This window comes from Rhyacophila brunnea, unplaced genomic scaffold (genome assembly GCF_057557595.1).
Source record: "Rhyacophila brunnea isolate RB1 unplaced genomic scaffold, BYU_Rbru_1.0 scaffold_10, whole genome shotgun sequence".
Taxonomy (NCBI): domain Eukaryota; kingdom Metazoa; phylum Arthropoda; class Insecta; order Trichoptera; family Rhyacophilidae; genus Rhyacophila; species Rhyacophila brunnea.
Window position 1 is genome coordinate 26,549,593 of NW_028232752.1, and position 23,659 is coordinate 26,573,251.

The 23,659-nt window shown below is 31.7% G+C and overlaps 1 protein-coding gene across 1 annotated transcript in view; it reads left to right on the top strand.

Moving 5' to 3' along the window:
* The window catches only part of sNPF (short neuropeptide F precursor), a 157,662-nt gene that overhangs the window by 123,925 nt on the left and 10,078 nt on the right, over positions 1-23,659 (top strand). Inside the window, exon 4 of the mRNA XM_085952710.1 lies at positions 19,852-19,994. Coding sequence (XP_085808836.1) covers positions 19,852-19,994 — 143 coding nt within the window. The remainder of the gene's footprint in view (positions 1-19,851; positions 19,995-23,659) is intronic.

Below are 23,659 nucleotides of genomic sequence, written 5' to 3' on the forward strand. Positions count from 1 at the left end.
TCACATTGCCGTTATCGTCAAACTTACCCCAACTTACCCTATGTTTCTATACAATAATGAATAAGGTATATTATTCGCATAGGTAATAAATAGACTTAGTCTAAGATCTGACTATCAGTAGAATCAAAGGGGTTTCAAAAGATTCTAAAGCGTACTCTTAATCTCATGCTAGGAATATGGATTTAATTTAACACTATGAAACGTATAATCATTTATCTAAAAATACGTAAAATTCTAGGAAAAGCTTATTGGTTTCTAAAATTCAATAAATTAAACACGCTTCTAACTGTGTTATAGCGAGTTAATTACTTTTAGAAATTCCGATCATTTATAACAAATGTATAATTTTGGTATCTTAATCATAAGTCATATTAGGTGAAAATTACCACTTACCTTGATATAATTCCTCTACAGGAGATACATTACATAATATATACATTGCTAATATTCAGTGTTAACATGCCACAAATCAACACTATTACATGCTATGATAGGTCACCATCTTGGAAAAAAAGGCGTAAGTAATAGACAAAAAATATTAAAGCATATTAACACAAACATATTTTTTAATATATATGTTTTTGAAGTATTTCGTAATGGTATAGGTATCGTAGGCTAAGAGTCGCACAGCGAGGCATGGAGAGGTGTATGTTGGGCATCACGCACCGTAAGATAAACGAATGGGTTAGGAAGCAGACAGGAGTACGCGATGTAATAGACGTTGCCAAACAGCTGAAATGGAGATGGGCGGGGCATATTGCTCGCCGAAAGGACGGCCGCTGGTTAAATGCCGTCATCCAATGGTACCCAAGGGGCACAAAGTGGCCACAGGGTAGCCCTAAAGGCCAGTGGATTGATGAACTGGTAAAGTTCGAAGTAAGATGATATTGATTATAATAAAATATTTATATTTTGAATATGTTTATGAATCGACTTGCACATTGGTGTCAAATATTATCAGGGTATGTATACTAAAAATAATCTTTTAATTGATTATACTAATTTTTACTCCGTACGATTACGTTTGTTTTATGGATATATTCCTAAAAATCTATACTTTTGACAAATTGACATATTACTACGACATTGGTCAAATTATAAACCACCATCTTTGAGAAATAATATTGAATTATCAGACCTGTATGGAGGGATTTTTTATCAATATGTATAGGTACTTAATTAGTGGAAAAACGGCTATGATTAACTCTTCAAAATATACTTACACGAGGTGTTAATACTATTTTGGCCAAGAGGAAATAAAAATACAGATGTTGTTGATAATAAATACAAAACCATACGGCAATAAATCCAAAAAAATTTTATGTTAAGTACTATTATGAAAATGTATGAAAAATTCATTGGAAAATCAATTAACAGTATTTTTCTAATATTTCCGCGTTTTATACATTATGCACAATTAATTTCCTTGTATAATAAGTTTTAATTTGTCTAGCTAATCCAGAGAAGATTAGAATTGAAATCATAATATATAGTCGGACCGCCCCGAAATAGTACCTTGTGCCATTCAGGTTACAATGGTATTTTTATAGACAATAAATGGCTATATACCATCTACATATACATCTATGGTCATTGTGGAGGGATTAATTTTCATTCGTCTTTGTTTGTATTTACATAACTTTTACGTAAAAAAATAAATCCATAATTAATATAAATGTAGGTACTAATAGTCCATTTACACGTGCATGAATTTACTGGCGGCAGTACGTATTATTGCGACCGTAAAGGTAAAATACAAATGTCAACACGTATTACCGTGCATGTAGGTAAGGTATAAGTTCAGCAGCTTCTGATTTTCCCACGATAGTTGCAATTTACATGACACATGCGCATGCGCAATAAAAATATAATGGAAAACCTGCCAGTAAATAGACGAACTTTGACGTTCACTAATTTTTACAACCTGTCGAATAGCAGCATCACGAAATAACAACAACGCGTCTTGCTTGCGTTTGAATAACGAGATAGACGAGACAGTCAGCATGTTTGCGTGTAAACAGTAATTGTCGTGATAGTTTAATTATTTATGCGTGATTGTTGTCAGTAAATTCATGCACATAATTATATATACACAAGCGCTATAATTTTTTGATCATAATAAATACAATACTGAATATATATTCCTACGAATTTTTAGGAAAATCGAAGATTTTTTACAAAAAAATGCCAATTACGTAATAAACATCTTAATACACAATATACATACAGTTTTTTTCCGCGTTGATGTTTGTTTAAGATAATAAAATTACACGCCGAGGTAGATAAGATTTTGCAAAGATGATATAGGATATAACCGCCCTTAAAACAACCAAGGATAAAAGTGCCCTGATAATCTCTAAATTTTAACTTCCTACCTTGAACGGCGAATACGGAATAATATTTGTCGGGGCAGGCACTATTACTTGTCGTGTATAGTGTATACTATCGTCTCAGGTAGATGAAGTAACAAAATAAAATGCGCCTTTCATATTATCCATCTTCAAGTACCAAGTTATGGAGCCAAGATCACTTCCAGGGTTGGTATCAAAAAAATTCTCATACACTATCATCTTAGGTAGACGAATCAGAAGAGGAACTTTGTCCTTTGTATTATATAATATACTCAAACCCATCGTCCACTCAGCCTACATACATTTTTGGCGATCTCGGCTAGTTGGTCATGGTTTCCATATATTATTTGCACTATAATATTATATATTATAATTATATGTTTATAAAATATGTTTCTATATATTTCTATTTCTCACTTGATAGCTATATTATATTATTATAAAAAAATCCAAGTTTCTTTGTTTAAATTACTTTTTCTGCCAATTCCAATTTTGAATAAAGTTTGCTTATTATTTTGTGTTCGATTGTAATTTGATTTTCTTTTATTTGACTAAACTGTCAAAATTATTTTCATTTTGACATATTGTGTGTAATTATTATTGTTTTTTTAAGTAAGATAAATGTATATCGATCAATTAGGTACGTTTCTTTTGTTAGTACTAATAACATGTGGAGGTAGGCTAATAGTAAATTCCATTAACACAGGTCCTCGAAGTGAATAAACACGATTATAGTATTATGTTTTACTTTCAGCATTTTAATATTTAAAATAATAATATGATAGATATTAAATCAACCTACCTGAAAAAACATTGAAATTGCCTTCGTGTCGATATATTTATTAGGTAAGTACTTATTAGCATTTCCATCGATGAAGTGTATTTAATCGAATGATATTGTTTGTGTTTATATGGATATACGGCATGCAATATTATGAATCCATTAATAATACAGATACATAAGGTGCACTATACATTATTAGAATATCACTAATAAAATACCAGTTTTGAAGAGTGACTTTTGGATGTGGGTATGCTATGGGGATCCTAGTGCATGTGTAAGTACTTGTCATCCACACTTACCGGCTTTAAAATTAATTTCAATAATACCGTATAGTTAATAAAACAGAATATGGTTCAAGTAAGCTTTACAAGTTTAGTTAAACAATAAATAAAAAAGGGGATATAAAAAAAATATAGGGGATAAAATTTAAATTTTATTTTTAAAAATATACAGTCGAACTTGGTTATTACGAGGAAGATGGGACCGACTGAATTTGCTCGTTATAAGCGATATTCGTTATATCAGAGAATATGTATTTTTAAATGAGCTGTCACATAATACAAAAAGTCGCAATTCAAACAAAAACACACCTTTATAATTTTTCCCCGTAACAAGCATGGCATTCATAAACTACAAAAGAAGTTGTTTATTGTCATGAACGCTGGTAGGTACCTACTTACTTCACAAACCTTGGATTTTTTTCCACCATATACGTGGATACTTTTTCAATCTTGTTGGCGAAAACACAAATTATGTAGGTACTTAGATACTTAACTAGTATCATAAACGTAATCCGAACCCAGCGGCATCCTGTCCGGTCGGATTTTATTGCTTAGAGTCGAAACATTTATAAACTATCGACAAATTAACTGTTTTAAGAAAATATTTGACGATATTTTAGCTCGGTATATCCGATAAGGAGCTCGTTATAAAAATGAATAAATGTAATTATCTAGAAAACCAGAAACTTAAGTGTCACCGAATGTTTCCTCATTACATCCGAGATCTCAATATATCCGTGATCGTAATAACCGAGTTAAAATGTATATGTGAGTACTTATTTAGAGGCGCAGATTTTTTTTTTGTAATAATCTAATTTTTAATTATTTCCATAAACTAATAACAATATACACTTACGTGCATGTTATTACAGCATTTAACGTGAGAAAATTGGTGGTAAATATTTATGTCGCTGTAGATATGTATATAATATGGCATAATATTTCATAAATCAATACAACTATCGACATATGCCGTCGATATTGATGTCATTTACCGGTCCCGAGAAGCCCTCAAACTGGCATTTATTTCCGTAAAGTCAGCTACTGCAAACATGGGACTCCGGGTAAAACAAAATACACGCCAGTTCTCTACAGTGCAACATATTACAACAACACTTTTATCATTGGCGGCGATGCTTTTAAAACTGTGGATTCATTTATTTATTTAGGGTCCCTTGTCACAAATACTAATAACACGCCCTCGCCAATAGATATTATTTTCGTCTCTAAAGGCTTCTAAAGAGCAAAGCATTCTCAATAAAAACCAAAACAACCTTATATAAAACTCTCCTGCGCCCAGTTTTAGAATATGGATCAGAATTCTGGGCAGTCAGCAAACAGGACGAGTGAAATATGGATATCTTTGAGAAGAATATTTGGGTCTGTTCAGGAGGTCAATGTATTATGAGAAGCTGTACACACTTTATGGGGGCGAAAATAATACTTGGCATATGACAATACAGAGACTGCGCTGGATCGGATACGTGCATAGAATCCCAGAGGATATACCGGCGAGGCGGGCTATGTACGCAACCCCGATGGCTAGAGAAGACCTAGATGGCCGAAATTGAAATGGTTGAAATGTGCCACAGGATATTTAAGAATGCTCGGTCAAAGCAACTGGAGAGTGTCGACGCTGAATTGTTCAGGATGGAGGAAGTTTTCGAAGGTGACCATGACCCACCAAGGGTTCTAGTGGCATAAATGATGATGATGGTAATATTGAGGTAATTATTATATTATAATATTACATAGCGATGCCGCTTTGAGTCTTTGACACTAATATAATAATATTAATTCATAATTATGTAAAGCATAAGCTACAAGTCAGTAGAAATTTGACTTTTTAAAAAAAATTATCCTTTTATTTTGTTAAATAAACATAACAATATTTGTTCAACTTTCAAAATACTTTTTTCATAAAAATGTTTGATCATAGCATTTGAAAGCTATTTACTAATGAAAAGAATATTATATTTCATTCCAAAAAGGTTTTGGAAGAGGAAAACAAATGTAAAACCAACAATTAAAAATAATTTATAGCTAACTATTTATCATAATTATAATTATTGATTAAAAAATATAAATTAAGATGCATAGAATTCAAAGAAAAAAATAAAACTAATAATAAACAAACTTATCACAACCTGCTAAGTAAAGTTTATGTTGTGATGAAAAATATTACAGAAAATTTACAAAGTCGCATCGAAAGGGGTCATGTTATTTTCAAAGGCCTGATTTCCATATTAATGTTGTATGAAGTAGACAATATTTGAATATCCTGTAATACTTTGTAAGTTATCTCGGGAATTAAGGCATTATGTATACCACATATCTTACACTAGGGATTAAAAATTCATCATTACTTAACACTCTTATAAAAATAAATTATATTCAACCAAGATGCTCTCTGCATAAAATTATTTAAAACGAAAAAAGGTTTTTATTAAAAATTCTACAGGTTATATCACCATCACTGCTACTGCTAAATATCGTAATTTTCAAGGTGATTCCGTTAGTTTTGTGCAAGTAAGTTGAACAGTCAAGTTTTTCTACCATTTTTTTAATTTCTGGTGTTAATTTTGCAGTTGAGATTCGTAAAACTGCCTTTAAATGTTCATCGGTGATGCTTGATTGTAAAGAGTTTATATTGATATTCATAATTGAAAATGTTTATTCCCACAATATTAAGTACCTAGGTTGATTCAAAAATTTAATTTAACTTTTTTCAGAAATACGATTAAAGATCGTGGTCTTTATATGAATACTTGGCGGGCCGCGCCTAATCTATATAAATATGTACATCATCCTAAAATATACACAATGAAAACCAACCGAATCAGATGGTAATTATAAAAAATCGAAAAATTACCACAATCTTGTTATTTTACAGGCCTCCAATTGAAAAAACTTTAAAATTACAATAAAATACATCTCCTAACTGAAAATAAATAAAATCAGAGTATTATTTTGAAAAATTGAATTCCCCCCTCATTTTTTGATATTTAAGGGGTTATAGTTATATTTTCAAGCAGCAAAATATTTAAAAAATAATATTCCTATTTATCATGCCAAAGTTGATAATATGTGAGAGCCTGCACAATTTATTGGATTTGTCAAGTAATGCCTCCAGACTAGGGAATCCAATCCCGAGCCAAAATTCTGATCCCGGGATTTCGGGATTACAATTTGACAATCCCGGGATTGGCATTTTTTCCATTGTTAATATAAAATGTTTATATTTACAAATAACATTGATAAAATCGGTCAAAAATAAATCTAGTATAATTTATACTATTTAAGACATTTATTGTTAATATTGTATACGTTCAATCTTGGAAATACACAAGTTTAATGGAGTAAATAATATTGGAATATAAATAATAATGTGAATTTAATATGAGATTGCTGTTTCTGATAGTAAAGACATAATGAATGGATTAGCGAGATTTAAAATAGTAAAGCAAATAATCATGGCGTACTTATGGCCTTTCCGCATCATAAATCTAATTTTTCGACCATGTCCGACCAACTTGCAAAATCTAATTAGTCAGCCAAATATGAAACTGCCGTAAAACGTATGATATCATGGTAGAATTACTTTGTTAAAAGTGCGAAGCATTGTTTTTTTCCAATCTTTCTCATTTTTAATAATTCATGTGAAAAAATAAAATGAATCGGCAACCTACACATGGGTATAAATGAAACTTCATTCAAACTCAGTTTATTTCTAATGTAGTTATTTTTTATTACAAGTATTTTTTTTGTTTTATTTTCGCTTTTATTTTATTTTCCATAAAAATTGATAAAAAAAATCAATCCCGAAATCCCGGGATTATGTTTATCAATCCCGGGATACATAGGTATCGAAAATAGCTCGGGATCCCTACTCCGGACTATAATACTATATGTATATGTGTATGTATGTAACTGGAGTTGTTTAAAATTACGTACGCACAAACAGTTAATTAAAAAATTTACTTTAAATTATTAATATTAATAGATTTTATTTTATTTTCACACAGTTACCATTGAATAATATTTCCACTCAATATTTCGTATTTAATCAATAAACAGCTTTATGTCATACTGCTACGCGCTGCTACGTATTGTTTACATTTTTTGGGAAAATTCTCCAAGGTAAGGAAGCCTTGTGAAATTTTGACAATAATGTGAGTATTTATGGAATAACGATTAATCAACAACGGGTGTTGATTAATTTGTCGTTTATGTAATAATTTACTGCCGCATATTTATTTTTTAAAGTTCACAATCCTTAAATAACTTGCGCACATTCGTTTTCGTGTTGCCAATTTAATTAGCATCATAAATTATGAATTTATTTAGAATAAGTTCGTATGACATTACTTATCATACCATAGTTTTATTATCTACAAAATATAAAGTTGACTTCATTCAAGAGATTTGTCTTTGGATTATAAAACCTAATTATCCAATTCAATGAACTGAATTAAATCGTATAATTAACGGACCACAAAATAGTACAACAGATAAGACTGTATAACTAACTAGTTTCCTTATTTAGTACAAATTTTTCTATTGTTGGCAAAAGTTTTCTTTCACAAAGTCAAAATAGTAAATTATTATATTATACTAGCTGAAGTACCCGGCTTCGCACAGGGTAATTATTTTTTTAATATTAAAATATCTGTGTAATACAATATATCAATATGAAAATAATTCTAATAGGAGTAAAGGTCAAACAAAAGAACACTAAATTAAAATCGAATCCAAAATATGCAAACGTTATTAATGTTATTAATATGCAATAACAAACCAAAATTGGATGGAACAAACTTTGTATTTTATATAATACTAATTTAGAAACCTTCGCAGGTGTGCGCACAACTTACAAAAATTTCATCGCAATCAGATGAATGGTATAAGAACGCATATGAATAGAAAAAGATAGAATAGATGAAAAAGAAGAAGAAATGGTTGTCTCAATTTAGAAACCTTTGCGGGCGTGAGCACAACACTTGATCAAAATTTCATTGCAATCGGATGAATGGTATAGGAACACATACGAATAGAAGAAGAAGAAGATGATTGTACTAATTCATAAACCTTCGCGGGTGTTGGCACAATTACTGAAGAAAGTTTTATTGCAATCGGATCAATGGAATAGGAACTCATACAATTAATAGAAGAAGAAGATGGTCGTACTAATTCAGAAACCTTTGCGGGTGTTACCACAACAACTGACGAAGGTTTCATCGCAATCGGATGAATGGTATAGGAACCATACGAATAAAAGAAGATATAATGAAGAAGACGAAGAAGATGTTTGTACAAATTCATAAACCTTTGCGGGTGTTGGCACAACCACTGACGAAAGTTTCATCGCAATCGGATGAATGATATAGGGACCATACGAATAAAAGAAGATATAATGAAGAAGAAAATGAAGATGGTTGTACAAATTCAGAAACCTTTGCGGGTGTTGGCACAACCACTGACGAAAGTTTCATCGCAATCGGATGAATGATATAGGGACCATACGAATAAAAGAAGATATAATGAAGAAGAAAATGAAGATGGTTGTACAAATTCAGAAACCTTTGCGGGTGTTGGCACAACCACTGATGAAAGTTTCATAGCAATCGGATGAATGATATAGGGACCATACGAATAAAAGAAGATATAATGAAGGAGAAGAAGAAGATGGTTGTACAAATTCAGAAACCTTTGCGGGTGTTGGCACAACCACTGACGAAAGTTTCATCGCAATCGGATGAATGATATAGGGACCATGAGAATAAAAGAAGATAGAATAAAGAAAAAGAAGAAGATGGTTGTACTAATTCAGAAACCTTTACGGGTGTTACCACAACAACTGATGAAAATTTCATCGCAATTGAATGAATGGTATAGGAACAATACGAATAAAAGAAGATAGAATGAAGAAGAAGAAGAAGATGATGATTTTTCTAATTTAGAAACCTTCATGGGTGTGCATAAAACCACTTACCAAAATTTCATCGTAATCGGATGAATGGTATAGGAACCATATGAATAAAAGAAAATAGAATGAAGAAGAAGAAGAAGATGATGATTTTTCTAATTCAGAAACCTTCATGGGTGTGCATACAACCACTTACCAAAATTTCATCGCAATCGGATGAATGGTATAGGAACGCATACGGGACAGACACACAGACAGACAGACATTCATTTTTATATATTAGTATAGCCTATACTCTTCGCGAAAGTGCAAGCAATAAGTTGACAAAGTTTTATCGCAATCGGATGAACGGTATGGCAGTGCATTCAATACGAACAAACAAACAAACAAACAAACAAACACACAAACAAATATTATTTTTTATATATTACTAGCTGAAGTACCCGGCTTCGCACGGGGTCGCTTCGTGGTTATATTTATCTTAGATATTTGAAAAATAATAAGAGGTAATTATTTCTTTAATATTAAAATATCTGTGTAATACAATATGGCAATATGAAAATAATTATAATAGGAGTAAAGGTCAAACATAAGAACACTAAATTAAAATCGAATCCAAAATATGAAAACGTTATTAATGTTATAAATATGTAGTAAAAAAAAAAATCAAAATTGGATGGAACAAACAAACAACAAACTTTGTATGTTATATAATAATAATTTAGAAACCGCACACAACTGACAAAAGTTTCATCGCAATCAGATGAATGGTATAGGAACGCATACGAATAGTAGAAGAAGATGATTTTCTAATTCAGAAACCTTCGTGGGCATGCGCATGACAACTCACCAAAGTTTCATTGCAATCGGATTAATGGTATAGGAACGCATACGAATAGAAGAAGAAGAAGATGGTTGTACTAATTCAAAAACCTTCGCGGGCTTGCGCACAACAACTGGTCAAAATTTCATCACAATCGGATGAATGGCATAAGAACGCATACAAATAGAAGAAGAAAAAGATGATTATAGTTATTCAGAAACCTTTGCGGGCAAGGGCACAACAACTCACCAAAGTTTCATTGCAATCGGATGAATGGTATAGGAACGCATACGAATAGAAGAAGAAGAAGATGGTTGTACTAATTCAGAACTCTTCGCGGGCGTGCTCACAACAACTGGTCAAAATTTCATCGCAATCGGATGAATGGTATAAGAACGCATACAAATAGAAGAAGATAGAATAGAAGAAAAAGAAAATAGTTGTAACAATTCAGAGACCTTTGCGGCGTGAGCACAACAGTTGATCAAAATTTCATTGCAATCGGATGAATGGTATAAGAACGCATACGAATAGAAGATAGAATAGAAGAAGAAGATGGTTGTACCAATTCAGAAACCTTCGCGGGTGTTGGCACAATTACTGACGAAAAATTTGTTGCAATCGGATGAATGGAATAGAAACGCATACGAATAGAAGAATATAGAATAGAAGAAGAAGAAGAAGAAGATAGTTGTACTAATTCAAAAACCATTGCGGGTATTACCACAACAACTGACGAAGGTTTCATCGCAATCGGATAAATGGTATAGGGACCATACGAATAAAAGAAGATAGAATGAAGAAGAAGAAGAAGATGGTTGTACTAATTCAGAAACCTTCACGGGTGTAGGCACAATTACTAACGAAAATTTTATTGCAATCGGATGAATGGAATAGGAACGCATACGAATAGAAGAATATAGAATAGAAGAAGAAGAAGATGGTTGTACTAATTAAAAAACCATTGCGGGTGTTACCACAACAACTGATGAAGGTTTCATTGCAATCGGATGAATGGTATAGGGACCATACGAATAAAAGAAGATAGAATGAAGAAGAAGAAGAAGAAGAAGATAGTTGTACTAATTCAGAAACCTTTGCGGGTGTTGGCACAATTACTGACGAAAATTTTATTGCAATCGGATGAATGGAATAGGAACGCATACGAATAGAAGAATATAGAATAGAAGAAGAAGAAGAAGATGGTTGTACTAATTCAAAAACCATTGCGGGTGTTACCACAACAACTGATGAAGGTTTCATCGCAATCGGATGAATGGTATAGGGACCATACGAATAAAAGAAGATAGAATGAAGAAGAAGAAGAAGATGATGATTTTTCTAATTCAGAAACCTTTATGGGTGTGCATACAACCACTTACCAAAATTTCATTGCAATCGGATGAATGGTATAGGAACCATACGAATAAAAGAAAATATAATGAAGAAGAAGAAGAAGATGATGATTTTTCTAATTCAGAAACCTTTATGGGTATGCATGCATACAACCACTTACCAAAATTTCATTGCAATCGGATGAATGGTATAGGAACGCATACGGGACAGACACACAGACAGACAGACAGACAGACATTCATTTTTATATATTAGTATAGCCTATACTCTTCCCGCAAGTGCAAGCAATAAGTTTACAAAGTTTTATCACAATCGGATGAACGGTATGGCTGCACATTAAATACGAACAAACAAACACACAAATATTAATTTTTATATATTAGATTAAGAAGATAATTCTTTTCTATTCAATGATTTAATTCATACGGACTAGGTAATCCACTTATGAAATAAATAATTTAAATTAAAAGTAGTTTTCAAAACACTTCCATATAAACATATTGAACATAATATAATTTTGAAAACACTATCATACTTAATAGCGACAAATTTTATCTAATGGCTCTTAATACTCTCTGAAGCGCTTTCCAAATCGAGTTACTATTAATTGGCGATCATATTAGCAATCGCAGTGGGTGTCGTATTTTTTTCAAAAAAGATTTTTTCCTGGCCTCCCCAATCTTTCGTTTCTACGATAATCACTTCTCAGCATCTTTCATCCATTCACCAACAGCAGATTCTTGGCATTCTTTCCCAATTTTCCTCGTATTCTTACGGATCTCTTTTCTCCTTGAAAATCGATAGAGTATCTTCTTCAGAATGTGGGAATTTCTCATCCTTTGGAAGTGTCCCGCCCATCCAATACTATTGTACAGTTATATATAAATAAAGACTTTTCTCTACGCAGTGCACCGTCATTGAATTACAAATGTATTATCAAATAGCTTAAATATATATATCAAAGGTCAAATTCGTGGGAGAATATTAGATATAAGAGGACTACACGTTTGAAACAGTTTACTGCTCCAGACACCAGCGGGTCTATTCTATACACAAGGCCGCTAAAGTGATAAAGTGATAGTATTTATTACATACATTATGTATTGAGGTATTATAATTGTTACAATAAGTAAGCCGTCTCATCAGTCAAAACTGTCTTTCTCTCTCGCTTTCGCTCTAAATTTTATCACAGCCAAGAGACACACTGTTAAAATATAGCACTTATTGCAACAATACCAACCAACTTATTGTAATTGTTACAATAAGTGCTAATAACTCCATACAAACCTACCCTAGTTAGCCGTAAATACTATCACTTTATCACTTTAGTGGCCTTGCGTATTGAATAGACCCACAGAAAAGCTTTTATATATACGATTTTTAGGTAAATATCTTCTTGCTAATGCGAATGAAATCTAAAATAAAACTGTCAGTCAAATTAATATTTGAACTATTTATTGGCATAGAAATAACTATGTACATATAACAAGTATTTACTGTTTTATATTGTTACTTGCCTCAATTAGGTACTACATTTTTTTTGAAATCTGTATTCCTAACTTTCCAAAAAAAAAAAAAACAATTTAAGTGTGAGAACTTCTTTACTTATTTGTGGAACCTCATACGCATGTATCTTTTTACTGATACTGCTAAAGTATTTTAAAATATAGTTATTAAAAATTCTCATCTGAAATAGTAAATTTGGGGGAATGGGACGACTGGCCTCCGGAAAATTGGACGCCGCACTGTCGTAGACACGTGTAGACGAGGTATTTTAATCAGTTTCTATCTACTACTTAGTAGTTTGAATTCATTTTACTCTTAACATAATGTATTCTTTATCGCGGATTGAGAATTACCATGCCTAAGGCTTTATATTAAATAAAAAACTCTTTTTTCGTTGGAACTTAAACATATGCACGATTAAATCATTGTTTACGTCTGGATATTTACATTCTTATCAACTATTAAATCATAATATAATCATTGAAGTATAAATAATAATATTGAATATATTTTTTTAAAGTACCTATGAGTACCTAACGTCTATTTATTTTAGAATTCCGTGGCGTCCAGTTGTCCGGTGCCAAATTGTCCTAGACCCTAAATTTGGTGTATAATTAATTGGTTATGTAAGTAAAAATTAATAATAATTTATATACTTTATCACATTTAATAACAGTTGCAACACGCTTTACTCTTTGTCTTAGCAACATTATATGAAAATAAAAATATAGCTAGGTACTTCAAATTTAGAATAATATTATGTTTTATAGATGTACCTACTAATAATTATTCAAGTACCAATTAAAAATCATAGATAGAAATCTTTGTTTTAAATTTAAAATGTAACAAGATAAATATTTCAGTAAAGTCTTTACGAGGTATACACTTTACTAGCATAATATTATGTTGAATTGTTTATGAAAATTGCTACGTTTCTTGCTTTGGTAGAGTTAATATAATATTAATTCAATTATTTCGAAGTGTTGGATAAGAAAGCATTGCGTTTGTTTTACATATCACTGTCTGGTGCAGGCAAACAGCCGCATTATGCTGTTGCAGCTTAAGACAAATCTCTACCAGATAATCGCCTTTTCAAGACCAGACAATACTTTTAAATGCCCACAAGATAATTATGTAAGTATTAAATTTATAAGCTTAGAAAAATAGTTATTTGCACATTATATGAATCTTATAGGTATTTAATTTGGCATTTTACAAAAAATTGCATTACAGCGCACGGGAGTTCCAATTTAAAAAAATTGTTTTTGAAGTCGATGACAGATCAAATGAAAACAATTTTGCTGTCATTTTACGCATTACGCACTAAAAATAATTATAAGCTAAATAAAATTATACGTGCATATTATTTATTGTGGTGTTTTTTCAAAGCATGAGAAAGATATATCCGAAGGTTTTAGAAGACATTCGTGACGTCCTGTAGAATACTTTTACATACGCAAGACATTTTCATTGCCAGCTGGTGTCTAACATAGATATTATTATTTATTCATTCAATTTTATATGACATCATTTAATTAGTGTTTACAAATTTAATTTCTACGTTTTCTATTCATAATTCCTCTTCAAATATGCCTTATTATTAGTTTATGCTTTCATTATCACTCTCGTGATTGAAAATCCTGATCACTCTAAAATACGAATAATAAATACATTTTCACATCTTTCAATATCCTCTGCAAGCCTTATGGCGGATGCTATGGCTTTCCAAAAAAATATTTTGCCTGGTTGCTACTCTATATTGGCATTCATTTTCCACCCCCTTCTTTAATCCTTAGCAAAGTGTGTCTGAAAACTTACATACTTTAATACAAGCATACATCGGTGCTATGTTCTGCCCATGCTATCCTCATTACCACGTTTTAAAAATGTTACTTTTGTTTATTATAAAACAACGTCCACCCAACTTCATTCTCACGCAAGTGGAATATATCGATATCTATAACGATTTGTTTGAACACATAGGTATATCAAATGTAAAATGTTATAGATAAGTGTACAATTAATACTGAATATCATTTACTGTAAATATTATAAAATAATTACAACTTCAGTTCACATTATGTATATTTTATTAGGGTTTATTTCACCCTAATTAGCTAAAACTTTGACGTTTATACCCCCGAATCCATTGCTAATGACGAAATTATTCTCTTAATGAAAACGGATTGTAGATTTCCAAATGGTAATGCATTTATTATTCTAATCCTCTTATGCTTAAGAAGCTTTATACAAAAATAAAAATGTATTTTTATCCCACGTTGCATAATAATATTAAAACTAGATAACTGAAAATTGCATATTATGGGTACTTATTTAAATTAATGCAAATATATCTGAAAAACTTTACTTTTGCAGTCTTTAACTGAGTATGATTGCATGTTGCAAACTTGTAATAATATTGAAAAGTTATGTTGGTAATGCCGTTTTCAATAATTGATGTTATTATAAATAGATTCTATCTATCGAATCAAGCAAACTTTGAAGCAATCTAGTAAGATAAAGATAAAATTCATCATAGATGAAAAATATTTAATTGCCTTCCGAACTTTATTAGTTTTATATAAACAGAATGTTTTTTTATATATTACTTGGTGGTATAGCCATTCAAGGATGTACGAAAAAGTATGAAAATTCTTGTTAATTATTAATTAGGATATGTATGCTGCCATTTATAATTATTTAACGCCTCATCCCCCTCCCCTATAAAGTACCTAATGTATCTAATACCGTGTAAATTAAAATGAGTGAAAACATTCACGTTAACGCAAGTTCTAAATTTGAATAATAAACTGACACGCAAAAGAGGGATCATTTATTTTAATCGTGTCATGAAAGAAAACAACTCTCATAATAGTTTGACAAATACTTACAGTGCAGTTATAGAATATTAAATGAATTTGAAAATAATCTCTGAAATCTCTGAATTCTACAATAATGTGCTCGATTCAAAATTGCACCCTTAGAGCGCATGTACATGTGCATGGATTTACTTGCACCAATACTGTGTATTTTAAACTATCGCGATAAAAACTGTTTACACGCAAAAGAGGGATCATTTATTTTAATCGTGTCATGAAAGAAAACAACTCTCATAATAGTTTGACAAATACTTACAGTGCAGTTATAGAATATTAAATGAATTTGAAAATAATCTCTGAAATCTCTGAATTCTACAATAATGTGCTCGATTCAAAATTGCACCCTTAGAGCGCATGTACATGTGCATGGATTTACTTGCACCAATACTGTGTATTTTAAACTATCGCGATAAAAACTGTTTACACGCAAAAGAGGGATCATTTATTTTAATCGTGTCATGAAAGAAAACAACTCTCATAATAGTTTGACAAATACTTACAGTGCAGTTATAGAATATTAAATGAATTTGAAAATAATCTCTGAAATCTCTGAATTCTACAATAATGTGCTCGATTCAAAATTGCACCCTTAGAGCGCATGTACATGTGCATGGATTTACTTGCACCAATACTGTGTATTTTAAACTATCGCGATAAAAACTGTTTACACGCAAAAGAGGGATCATTTATTTTAATCGTGTCATGAAAGAAAACAACTCTCATAATAGTTTGACAAATACTTACAGTGCAGTTATAGAATATTAAATGAATTTGAAAATAATCTCTGAAATCTCTGAATTCTACAATAATGTGCTCGATTCAAAATTGCACCCTTAGAGCGCATGTACATGTGCATGGATTTACTTGCACCAATACTGTGTATTTTAAACTATCGCGATAAAAACTGTTTACACGTAAAAGTACTGATTGTCTCGCCGATCGCATTCTTCAAGAGTAAGCAAGACGCAATGTTGTCATTTTATGGTACTATTTGACAGGTCGAGAAAATCGGTTAACCTCTAAATGAGTGTCTACGCGGTATAGTTCGTTTTTTTACCGGCAGGTTCACAAGTGGATATATCGAACAAATCCCAACTGTCGCGTAAAAATTCAGAAGCTTCCGAACTTTTTTGATTCATGCATGTAATCTTGCAACTTTCACGATAATACATGTTTACAGTGCATTTTCTTGTTATGGTGGTATTAAGTTTATTCTATATAGATAGGGATGGAGGTAGGCTGTAAAAATTCGACATAAATAGTGCACACTAAACTTTCCCTTACATAAACTATGCCTTTCGCCACTGCTCTATGTACAGTTTAAGCTTCCCTGTCTATTGCTTGAGTGAATATTGTGATACTGAGAAATACGGTATCACTGCATACAAATTAGTTCCACTTCGATCGTTCGCTGAAGGAATATCTTGTTGTTCGCCTGCTACTTACACTCTTTGGAATGTCTCATAAAACTTTATCCTGTGTCTTCAAAATTCAATTAAAATTTCTCCGATACAAGATTAGAGTGTAGGTATATGAATATAACACTGTTTGCGATTATTGATTACGAGATTACGAGAGAGATTTTCGAGTTTTTTTTTTTAAATAAAAATTCGTTTCTGTGTTTCCTTTTTGCAGTGAGACCAAATAAAAGTAGTATAGTGGTAGTAGTGAAACAATCACAAAAATATTCAGGCTTCAGTAAAATCACGTAAACGTATTGTGACCTCACCAGGAATCGCACACAGAGAAGCCAATGTCATATGTATTGTAACCTAAAATTAACCGAAGGAATGAAATTTGAGACAAATTTGGTCACGAAATATTATAATCTTTTAATTTTAAGTAAACTTCATCATGCTCCAATGTCAAATAGATACAATAAACATTTTCTATTATTCAAAGACAATTCACAAGATTCAAAAATATAACATTCTTTATTTAATATATATAACTTGGAAACAATTTACTAAATAGCGTTGGAGAGGACTAGGACATGAATCCATTATATTCTAGTCAGTGTGGTTTACCAATTTAGCTATCTGCGTTCTACCTTATTACGATAAAATTAACCAGTATTCATATATCTGAAGTGCTTCATAAATTGAGTTAATTTAGGCAATCAGTTTTTTTGGTTTTTAAATCAAGGTATCAATAATAGACACTTACCTTGATTCCTGAACTATTTTTTTTATTCAACAAATAATTCACAAGATTTGAGGATGTTACATTGATTATTGAACATGCATAATTTGAAAACACTTACAAGTAACGAGAAAAGGACTTGAGCCCGCTTCTACTAGATCCTGGTCAATGTTTTACCGATCGAGCCATATGCATCCTACCTAATTACGACAAAATTAACTATTATTTATAGACATGTGTGACAAGTGTTTGAAAATGTGGTAATATTTGCAATCGGATTCTGTGCTACCTATCTATTTAATATATTGAAAGCAGGTAAGGTTAAATGCACCTACCTACATCTGCTGTTTTTTTGCGAAAACACAATTTTGTGTCTGACTTAAAGATAAGTGCTAGGAACAAAATTATCAATTTATTGCTGCAATAATGTCACATTAGACGGTTTTGATTACGCTAACCAGATGGTATAATAATAGTCGTATTTTCAGTTGGTCGCACGCGCGTGTGAATGAACAAAATAACAAAAATATCTCTTCCTTATTTCTCGTACCTAACCACTTATTTGATCAAATGAACGAAGGAAAATTGGTCGAAACTATCACATTATTTACAAATGTCAGGCAACAATTCTAGCAAAATGGAATTTTTATTAATCAGCACTTTCCATAGCAGGTTTAAAAATAAGTGGCTTTAATAAAAACACGAATTTTAATTAAACTTTTATTTCTAATTTTCGTATTCCACTTAAGTAATTCCTATTTCAAATTTCAATATTTTTACCCATGTATCTAATAACAGACGGATAATCCTAAATCAGCTATTTCATATTTTAAAGTACTAAGTGAACTTTTGGTAACAAAAATATTGTAATACATTAAGGTGACAAATACAAAGACCTATTACCCCAAAAAAGTTTTAATGTAATCAAAATTCACATGTGAAAATCACACTAACGTGTTTACCTCAGCGAAGTTACTTGCCCTTATAACTTTTCCCCAATAAGGCTTAAACTTTGTTAATAGATATTAAGCCAAATGTTGTCTTTATCTATATAGTTTTGATTGGGTTCTTTTACTTACGATAGTGAGATTTCCTTTAGTTTTGTTATCTTATGACAGTTTCTACAAGTATGATTAATATGTAGTATATTTCTATAACAGATATGTCCAACGCGTCAATAGCGGGATGGATTTCGGTCGATCAGACCATAAGTAATTAGTCAATATTGAGAGAATTGATTGAGATTTTTATGGGAAAGTACTAACCATTATTATTTTATTTCCTTATTCAGCTTTCGTGAAAGTTGTTGTCAAATTAATTATGGCACAACTGCTTCAATCCTACATATCTTCAATTATCATCAGGGTATGCGTATACAGCCTGCTTTAATGGTAACTCCTCCATCATTTTATTGACGTGGCCAATCCAGCAGAGAGTTTATACTATGCCATGTGATATTTTACCCCAATAAAGTCAATGTTATCTTTCAATCTCCAGATAATGCTATTATTTTTATCAATCCAAAGATTCTTATCGAGACTCATCTCGAAAATGTTACTATATATTATATTGTACTGAGTGCCTAGCATTACGATTGATATAATATAAAAACTTAGTGTATGTAGTAAATGTTTTGATTATCTTTGAGGGGGCTTTGTTTTTCAAAAGCTTTTGGAGACCAATAAGTACATGAAATTTTAACTTCGTGAATAATACAACTGAGACTTGATTCGCCGTACATAATAAATTTGTGCTGATATAAAATAGATGAGTTAATTTTATTGTGTCTTTGTTTTATTTCAGGTGCATTTCCTGAAGTTTGGGAAATATTGGCGCATCACGGAGCTTTGGAAGTTGCTCACCAGATGGCGCGGAAGTCAGCTCGCTCTCCTTCAAGGCGCCTTCGCTTCGGTCGCCGTACTGATCCGATGATGCCGCCAGAAGCAGTAAGAAAAATACGTATTTTATTAATATACATAAACAAAGTTACGTCGCAGTGATTTATATAATATGCTTATAAATACTACACTATAAACTATACATATGGATATGCGAAGGAATCACAAGATTTTATCTTACAGTATAATGTATATATACTATTGACTGACGGTATTTGTTGGAAATTGAAGTTAAATTCTAATTGGTCAGAATTTAATGGTATAATAAAAAAAATAATTAATTTTTACTCGCTTGACATGATTGAAAAATGGAAACTGTTTTTGTTTTCTTTTGTTAATACTAGATTAAAAGACGTGGTATCTACTTATATGAAAAAAATTCTCCAATATGTAAACATTGTTTTTTGTGTTTTTTAAGTAATTTATTTATAATTCAAACACATGGCCGGTTCCACCGTAACAGACATTGTCATTATATTATAATATCTATCAGGATGAAACTGGTTAGTATTAAATTTAAATTACTCGTATATGTACATTCATTGTGAAATAAGTTCAAAAAAAAAATCATAAATTACATAATTTATTATAAGTGTTTTTTTCTTTAACATATTTTAAATTTTAATTTTAATCTCCACATTTTTTAAATTACTACGTTATACTAGTGTATTATATATATTCATTCACGATATTCATTAGATACTCAACAATTGGGGTCAATCAACTGCTGTATATAGGCCTGACTTACCCCCTTCCACTCTTCTCGATCCCTTGTTCTTTTCTGTCATGACTTCGACAAAACTCGAGTAGTCTATTTAGCGTATTCTAGGGTGGCCCTGTAATTATTTAGTGCGACTCAGGTATCAGTTTTATAATTGCATTTGTCTAGTCACTAGACAATTGTGTCTCCTAACCTCATTTCTGCCAAGCTCCACTTCAAAACCTCCAATCTCCATGTCCTCCCATTCTGAAAAAATGAATTGCTTCAAATAAAAAATACAAGTAGGCAATACTATCTTACCACGTTTTTATTAGCTCGTATTCTTGTTTGTCTGAAAGTTTTTATTAAAACATAGAATTGTCAAGTTTATATGATTCAACAGAAAATTTAAAAACGTGGCATATAGAAAGTTCTTTTTATCTTGTAATTATTTAATTTAACTTTCGTAAGTAAATATGTATATTATGTGAAATGTACAACTCGGAAGAAAAGCGATCCTTGTGCTATGTTTTGTCTTCAAATGATATTTTTCAAGATACCTTTTTGCCCCCCAAAACATTCAAATTGCCCCCCGGTGGGGTGTACATTGGGAATCACTGGTCTAGTTGTTATTCACTCGCCAAGAAAGATGTCTTATCGAGTGGCCCAAGAAGATGGATTAATTGTCGTAGAAAGTTATATAGCAAGTTGTAGATAGGTAAGTAAAAGTGTTGAAGGCTGAAATTAGACGCCAAATACTTGTACCGAGAGCTGCAGAGTAAGTGGAGTGCTTTGTTGCAGGTAATCGGCAGGAGAGCCATTTATGGTTGCCGTATGGAAAAGTATTTCCCAATAAAATAATACCAGTTTCCAGCTCGTTACAAAACCATGAAAAGAACATTTATTTCACGTGTATGAGAATGATTTAAAAATTTAACTGGTCTTGTTATTTCTGTAAAAAATACATTTGTCTTTTAATGATATTAAAATGATATTAAATTTTCAGGTTTACCCTTAAAATCTCATTTAAAATAAGTCCCTAGTTTTCCTTAGCATTCAATAAAATTAAAATTTTCCTAGAATGATCTACGTATAAATAATAATATAATATTTTATTTGTTGCTATCGATATCATAATGTACGTAAGTTCATTCTTGTAACTTTATTTGTGAGTTTACTATAAAAAAAAATATAAAACTATTGAATAATGTTCCTTGTGAAGTATTGAGTCCACACAATATCAATATAATGAATGTTATAGATGACGTACAATATAAGTAAGTTTATTATTGTGTCTTTGAATGATTTTGTGTGTCTTGTTGACCTTTTTCAAGCGTAAGATTTTCGGAATCCATACAGAAAAATAGTGATTGGCAAAAACTTTTTGACGAAGTCGATTTTTATTTGATCAACCCCGTTTACATGGACGAAATATTTCCAATTTGAATATCCTCTCTTTTTACATAACTGCTTTATTTTACCGAAATATTATACTCGTATTATTACGTATATCCCTTTATCGAACATAACATATTATTATACAAACTGGAATTTGAATATACTAAGAAATATTTACTATAAGAAGGCACCCAATATTATAAAATAAACAAATACAAATGCATTATTACGTATTATGATTATGGTGACTGATACTTGAATATAAATAAAAATACTTTTAATTTAAATTATCAGTTTTTTTCCAAATCTTATTATTAAAAAAATACGTTATATGCGGTGTTTCAAATATCGCCAATATAAGGTTTCCAGCTTTATAATTAATCACGGTAATGAAACTACGTCAAATATTATTTTACGCTCACGATGGCCGAACGGGAAAGTGTCTGATTAAGAGGTTGTGGGTTTCGGGTTCGAATGTCGGGTCTGGAAATGACTCAATATGATTTTTTTTTCAATGCGTGATTTAATCCAGAACCGATGTTCATTTTTCGTGACACTTACTGGTTACGAAAACCTGTTTATGACGCGACTCAGATTTTACATCGGATTGTAAAGCCAATTAAAAAAACATAATGGGTATATTATGTGTTTTTTCAAAAATGAAAATTTAGCATTCTGAAGTTCTGTGTATATTCAGTATTAAATATTTACAAAATAGTAACAGTCGAAAAAGACGACGAGTTTGTATATCTGGGATCGACCATCAGTGGAAAGGGCGGATGCGAAGCGGAAATAAGAAAACGCACACAGATTGCAAAAAATGCGATGACACGCCATACCACTATATGGAAGGATCGGGGAATTTCGATTGCCACAAAAATGATGTTGGGCAAACATTAGTGTTCTTGATATTTCTATACGGAGTCGAGTCGTGGACCCTGAAGGCAAGAGAACGGAAGGCAATTGATGCCTTTGAGATGTGGTGTTGGCGCCGAATGCTTCGCATTTCTTGGACGGAGCACAGGACGAACCAGTCAATCATCCAGAGACTGAAGATAAAGGAACGGCTCTCGACAATATGTCTGAGAAGAATTCTGCAGATTTTTGGACATATTGTCAAGCGCGGACCGGACAACCTGGAGAGACTGGTAGTTTTGGGTAGCCTCCAGGGAAGGCGAAGCAGAGGAAGAGAGTCTGTGCGATGGAGCGATCAAGTGAAAGAGCTGACTGGGGGCACCATCCATTCTGCCCTCAGAGAAGCGGAAGATCAAGAAGGATGGAAGGTCTTGGTCGCTCAAAGGATGGCGAAATTTAAATGTGGTCACGATCCTCAGCCATGAGTGCATGATCAAGAAGAAGATATAATAATAAATATTTGCAAGTGCAAGGGTGTCATCAATAAATTTCTTCCGCGCTATCTATAATGTAGTTACTAATATTATCACCTTGATTAAAATACAAAACCTTCCATGGTCGAAATTTGAAATACTTAGGATAACAAAATAAATTCGTATGCCTCATAGACGGAAAAAAACTGTCAACTAGACAGTGGAATATGTGCATTCAAATTGCAGTGGGTCCAAATTTTTTCTTTGATTTTGATAATTGGCATGTG